This window comes from Physeter macrocephalus, chromosome 20 (assembly GCF_002837175.3).
Source record: "Physeter macrocephalus isolate SW-GA chromosome 20, ASM283717v5, whole genome shotgun sequence".
NCBI lineage: Eukaryota > Metazoa > Chordata > Mammalia > Artiodactyla > Physeteridae > Physeter > Physeter macrocephalus.
Genome location: NC_041233.1, coordinates 98,922,168 through 98,929,128, shown reverse-complemented (window position 1 = coordinate 98,929,128; position 6,961 = coordinate 98,922,168). Strand labels below are relative to the sequence as shown.

Below are 6,961 nucleotides of genomic sequence, written 5' to 3'. Positions count from 1 at the left end.
ATATCTTTTTTTTTTTTTTTGCGGTACGTGGGCCTCTCACTGTCGTGGTCTCTCCCGTTGCGGAGCACAGGCTCCGGACGCGCAGGCTCAGCGGCCACGGCTCACGGGCCCAGCCGCTCCGCGGCACGTGGGATCCTCCCGGACCGGGGCGCGAACCCGTGTCCCCTGCAACGGCAGGCGGACTCTCAACCACTGCGCCACCAGGGAAGCCCCTAAGAACTATATCTTAATTGCCTATCTCCCGTATTAGATTATAAGCTCCACGGGAACCATATGTTCACCTCTATATACTCAGATCTTTACAAAATACCTGGCTCATAGTAGGCATTCAATAGAAACCTGCTGAATAAATGAATGAACTCTCCGTTCCATTAAAAGGCAACTGTCTTAATCCAACTCGATCATGTAGGTTCGTTCCTAAAAGCACAGAATGAACCTTCTATTCATTGTACAAATCACATTGCACCACGTCCTGGGCCAGGCAGAGAGTGAGATCACCGAGCATTTTTTGGAAACTACCCTCCTCCGGGAGCCGGCTGCGGGGAAATGACTTCCCCAGCCATAGCGCTGCCCCCCCCAGCCAGGACCGGCTGGCGGCACTGTGGGACGGGAGGGGGTGCTGGTACCTACTTTCACAGCGTAGGTGCTGCCGGGGTCCTCGGAGCAGGTGGCACAGTAATAAATGGCATCCCCCGAGTCGCAGCAGGGCTTGTTACAGGCCAGCTTGAACAGGGACCAGTTATTCTCGCTGAAGTGCAGCCCCTTCTTCTGGCCGCCCGTGAAGAGGTCCTCACACCTGGCCACGAGGCGGACCAAGGACTGGGCGTAGAGCCCTCCCAGCTTGGTGTAGGTGCCCTCCTTGCTGCCGATGCTGCTCAGGAGGCTGTGGAGCTGCAGCTGGGCGCTGCCCGCCGAGGCCTGGCCGGACACGCTCAGCTGGGAGGCCGCGGCCGAGGAGACCCCTCTGCCCTGCAGGCTCCGGCTGCCCGGCAGCCCTGGCGCCGGGCCCCAGGGGCCATTGTCTTTGAACGTTTTCTCCAGAGGCTCGGAAGCAGAGAAGACGTGCTGGGGGCGGCTGCCGGGGCCTGAGGAGTGGCTGAGGTGGGACTCGTCATGGACACGGACGTTGGTTTCCGAGTGGCTGAGGTTCAGCTTGGGACCTGCTGCTCTTGGCTTGGGGGAGCCTTGGGTCCAGAAGAAGCCATCCGGGGAAGAGGCCGCCCGGCTCACCAGCTTCTTCTGGGGGAGAGGCGGGGGCTGCAGGGGGCCACCGGGGGACACATCCTCAGTGGAGCCCGAAGGGAAGGGGACAGGGCTGAAGAGCTCCTTCCCACTGCTGGTGGGCGAGTGAGTCAGCTCAGATGATGGACCTGAAAAAGAGAAACAGAAACCATCAGACCGGGGGCCCGTGCCACTCGGTTCCGGGGTCCCGTGAGCCTTTTTATTTTCCATCAAAGCCATTTATTTTATTTTGTTTTATCTATTTCTTAAAGAGACAACATATGTACAATGAACAAAATTCAAAATGCAGAAACGGTGTACGATGCCAGTGAGGTCTTCCTCCTACCCTGTTCCTTAGAGCCCAGTCCCTCTCTTCAGAGGAAACATGGCTGGCAGTTTCCCACGCATCCTTCTGGAGATCTGCCAAACAACCCAAACACACACACACACACACACACACACACCTTTACACAAAGGAGAGCAAACGGTGCCCACTGATTGCAGGATTCCTTTTCTTCACTTGCAACCATGGCTTGGAATTCCACATCAGATGATGTTCAGGTCTATCTAATTCTTTTTAAAAGCTATCCCATACTGTATCATCATATACAAGTACCATAATTTACTTAACTGGTCCCCCGTGGATGGACACTTAGGTTGCTTCTAATATTTTGCAAACAATGTTGCAACAGCACCAACAAACTTGAACATGTGTGGCTTGGCTGGATCTTTTCAAAAAGGCAGTTTATAGAGGGTACAATTTGGCTACAGTATAATTCCTTCTTTTTAGTGTGTAATTCTCTGAATTTTGACAAACGCCCTGATGGCCTGGGGGACAGTGCAGGCCCACAGACATTTCAGACGGCAGAGAATGTAATTTCATAAGAAGAAACAGACCTCAAGGGAAAGCGAGTGGTTCCCAGGCCCCACAGTTCCCAGAGGTGCACGTGGATATTGATGTGATTTGGGGAAAGTTCCATCACTGCCTCAGGCCTCCGCAGAGCATGGGGACCTTCAGAAATGTCACAGATGGTGAGACAAGAGGGAAGATTGGACTTACAGACCGGGGCACGAACCCGTGTCCCCTGCATCGGCAGGCGGGCTCTCAACCACTGCGCCACCAGGGAAGCCTGGACTTACTCTTTATATCAATGTATGAAATGGAGAGTTCACAATGAAACAAGACTTCAGGTAAAAAATATATACGAAAAGGTACTGACATCAGAGACAAGAAAGGGCCAATTGAAAATAATACTCATTTCTTTCATTCTAAGAACTGACTCAAAGATGTACCCAATATTTTAATAACAGCTTTTAAGGGGATTAAAAAAAAAAAAAAGAAACATTAACTGTACCCATACATTATAAAATACATCCTATTATCCTGAAGGTTAAAATGCGAAAGACACATGGGTCTCAGATTCAAGGTAATAGGCAGTTATGATGTGCGCCCCTCATTTAGTTGACTGTGCATGTGGCCTGAGGGCGGGGCACACAGCGCCTCTCTGGACCACCTCTCACCTTAGCAGGACGACCAAGATGCAAGACGCACAACCAATACAGAGGCCAGAGGCAAGTGGAGAAAGGCCCCAAAGGAAGCAAACTGTTAGTTTCGTGTCACTTCACTCAGAGGCACATGGCCTTTGCAGGGCTGCTTCTGAACAGGTAACAGCTGTCTCTGCTTGAGTCCCTCTCTGCTTTCTCCAGCCAAAGGGGGACAGAATGGGCTGGCACCAAGCCTCTCCCATCAACATGCGGCCGGCCTCCTCACTTGGGGGTGCTCCACAGGCAGGAGGGAGCCAGGTGGATGACCACGTCCTCAGGCGCCAATGTCCATGCCTCAGCCCCATTGACCAGCATCAGTAAGTGACAGCAGGTCACAGTACAAGCACAGTACAAGCTCCAGCGCAAAGCCCCCAGGAGGACAGAGTTGGTAAACGCAGCTAGTTGAACACAGGAGCTGGGAACCAGGTTTGTGCAAAGAGATGCATTATCAACACGCAGAAGATAAGGGTTGGCGAGGGGGCAGAGCGTGATCAGAATCCCGGTCAACGCTTTACTCAGCGCCTCCAGTCTCCCTGTCCAGACAGGGACAGCCTGCCTATGGTCAGGACTCCTGGGTCCCCGGTCCAACCGGCCGGGGAGGTTTTTGACAAATCAGTTTCACGGCTATCCCCTCCTTAAGCCTTATGCTTATTCCCACCCCCTTATTTGGTTTGCCTTCCTGGCCCTCCCCCTACAGCTCTCCTTGACGCTTTCAACACATCCCTTTCTGCCTCTGGTCTGATCTGAGGGCGCACAGCAGGATGAACCCTGATGTAAGCCGTCACTCTTACTCGGCTGAATTTCCTCATTTAAAAACTGACCGGATTGCATCCCTGCGAAGGCTCCTTCCAGCACTAATAGTCTATAATTTCAGCCATTCTCTCCATTTTCAACAACTCCTCATGTGTATTTTGTCTCAAAGCTGCCCCTGAAATAAAATACCTCTAGGCAGATGGTTATCTTGCTTCCACTGTTCCTCTATCTCTAGTTCCCACAAGCTGCCACTAGAAAACTTTTCAATCTTTAAGGATAGCAGGAATCTTAAAAAAAAAAAAAAAAAAATCGGTAACACTTCTTATTCCCTAGATTACCAAAGTAAACCAAGAGGTTGTGCTTTAGCACAGAAAATAACGCGTGTGTTCAGGCAGTTGGAAGGAAGTGATTTTCTCCTTTGCCCTGTGTGTGTTCTCTTGCTTTCTTGTGGGAACTGTGAGTGCGTGGCTTTGATCAGATGTATATCCCATAACCACCTAGCTAAGTCGGGGCAGGAGTATTGGGTATTAGAAGGAGGCGCGGCTTCAGGGATTAGCATGTGGGCTGGTTCATTTTTCTTTATTTCTTAGATGTTAGGTGTTTCTCACCCAACAACCACTGCCTAAAGCACACAGTAATCAGAGGATGGCACTGCGTAGGAAGGCTCCTAGCCATGCACTTCCCCAGAGGTTGTAAAGGACTGTATTACACAGACCTCATCCGGTGAAGTGAGGTTCATCTGAAATGTGCACTTCCTCTGTATAACTGGGCATTACATACACATATTGTGATTTTTGCATAAAAACAAATCTACTTGGGTAACAGGTACACCATCTTCTGACCATTCTCCAGATGTGGACCCGCACCAGGTGAAAAGACCATAATTCACTCTGATCGCCCCCAGGCACCCCAGGACCACATAACATCTCAGCTGTTAATATTCTTGGCTGTTAATATTTGGAGGGAGATGTCTACGTGTAGCCCTTCTCGATGAAACCGATTTCTCCAGCATGAGACAAGCAGTTAGCTGTCTTCTGCGGGATCAGAGAGCACCCCAGAAGACCCGCTCTGGTTCTGTCGTTTTCTTGGCTCTTGCATGGGGCACCTCCTCAAAAACATAGCTGTGGGCCCCACAGAGGCTAGATTCTTACTGTTTGCAGCAGCTGCCACCCTCTGCATTTAGAAGAGCCAGAAAGAAGAGGGAACAAATATGCCTTGACACCTAAAACAGTCTCAAAATGCACAGGCAAACAACTGGTTCAGAAAAACGTGCCTAAAAAAATCGTTAAAAACTGGCCAGCAGCCCATGTTCTCAGGACTCAAATCCAAGGGTGCGTGAGACGAAGTCAAATATATCCTGGTTCTATGCCGGTGTTAGATCACCCTGTTTCCAAATTCTGGCTTACAATTAAGGGTGTAAAAAGGATATGAATGGAAAATACTTTGCTGGGAAGTCTGCCTACATCATAGTTACATCATTGGTGGTTTTTTTTCAATGACTTTGAGTCCTAATTGGGCCAGAGAGCTACAAATCCCATTTCCTAAGTTTTCCTTCCAATTTCCAATTCTGCATATCAAGCCTGCAGCCGGCTATAGAGCGGAACACCTCTGCATCTCCTTAGTGCCTGTGCTTCAGAGAAGAGAAAGTGTTTCTAGGAAAAAACTACACATCACATACGGTACACTGGGTGGGATCTTAAAATGATGGAGAGGAAAGTAACTAGTTTGGTGCCATTATATTTATAAAGCAGAGAAGAGAAATCAGGATTTCAACGGTGGGGAAAAAAAGGCTTAACTCCTATGCAGAAATGCAGGCCAAAAGTTCAAACCCAGCACTATGAGGTTTTCTGATTATAGAGTCCTCTCTTTTGGCTGGGTTTTAATAGGTACTTTCACTGTTCTCTATAGCCAAAATGAGAGCTGGGCTTCAGGAGGAAGTGGTCAGTCCAGTTTTGAACCGTATAAATGAGCCCGTGTGGCTTGCTTGGCGCCCGGCTCTGCCTCCTGACGGCAGCTGGGCCAGAACAAATCTGGGGACAAAGGGCAGGGTCCCAGCTAAGAGTCCCCCAGCTCCAAACTTCAACTTTGGTGTCTGACGATTCTCCAACTTAAAGTAAAGGAAAACAAATTGAATTTTCTTTTGTTCGAAACACTCAGTGTTCTGTGGATCGTTTTTAAAACTGAGGATAAGAGATTTGGTTGGAACGGATTAATCCATTCATTCACTCAGTATTTCTTTTTTTTTTTTTTTTTGTGGTATGCGGGCCTCTCACTTTTGTGGCCTCTCCTGTTGCGGAGCACAGGCTCCGGACGCGCAGGCCCAGCGGCCATGGCTCACGGGCCCAGCCGCTCCGCGGCATGTGGGATCCTCCCGGACCAGGGCACGAACCCGTGTCCCCTGCACTGGCAGGCGGACTCTCAACCACTGTGCCACCAGGGAAGCCCACACTCAGTACTTCTTGAGCACCTACAAAATGCAAGGCAGAGAGAACAAAGCAGATGGAGAAAACCTCGCCCACACCCTGGGCCTGGTTCAATCCCTTCATGTCCAAGGTGAGAAAACTAAAGCCATCTGTGTAGGCCAGGGTCACACAGGAAGTGGCAGTCTTATAGGTTTTGGCCAAAACTCCTCTTCCCACCCCCAGAAGACGTGAAGAGTGGCGGCAGAGGGCATGTTCTAGCCTCAAAGAGAGTAATTTTTTCCTCCAAAGGAAAATTTGGTCAGAATAAACTCTAATTTTTTTTTAAAGGAAGGCACATAGCATTCCTTCAAGAGGAACCCTTGCTTTTTCAAGAAGGTAAACGTGGTCTGAAAATGGAAGCATAGTATTAGCATTTTACAATTGGATGGAAAATGTGGCATTTGTGAGAAGTCTCTCCAGACCACTTAATCATCCCAAGAAACAGTGATCCAGATGGGTAGGCAACTGACATGCAAAAAAGGAGAAGCACTGTCTCAGTTTGGAAAACAGGCTCGTGGAAAATATTCCATGTCTACAGCCCATGTGCGGTTCCAGAATCATGATCTTTCCCCTGTTATAACAAAATCATTATGGGTTTTCTTCCAAATTAACAGTAAAATTAAAAGTTAGTTCAAGGCACTTTCACATGCTGTTGACAGAAGCGTAAACTGACATTTTTAGAGGTTAATTTGGTAACATCTGTTTAAAAATGCATATACATTTTGACATATCAATTCTACTTCTAATAATTTATCTTACAGATATGCTCACCAAATTATCTTGGTGTACGTCACAGGATCTTCCTGCAGACTTGTAATGAAAGTAACCTAAACATGCATTGACGGGTCTTCCCTGGTGGCGCAGTGGTTGAGAATCTGCCTGCTAATGCAGGGGACACGGGTTCGAGCCCTGGTCTGGGAAGATCCCACATGCCACGGAGCAACTGGGCCCGTGAGCCACAACTACTGAGCCTGCGCGTC

General features: G+C 49.1%; 1 protein-coding gene across 1 annotated transcript in view; it reads right to left on the bottom strand.

The window, feature by feature from the left end:
- The window catches only part of PRAG1 (PEAK1 related, kinase-activating pseudokinase 1), a gene marked incomplete at its 5' end in the record, with an annotated part of 49,193 nt that overhangs the window by 13,008 nt on the left and 29,224 nt on the right, over nucleotides 1-6,961 (bottom strand). Inside the window, one exon of the mRNA XM_055081231.1 lies at nucleotides 631-1,370. Coding sequence (XP_054937206.1) covers nucleotides 631-1,370 — 740 coding nt within the window. The remainder of the gene's footprint in view (nucleotides 1-630; nucleotides 1,371-6,961) is intronic.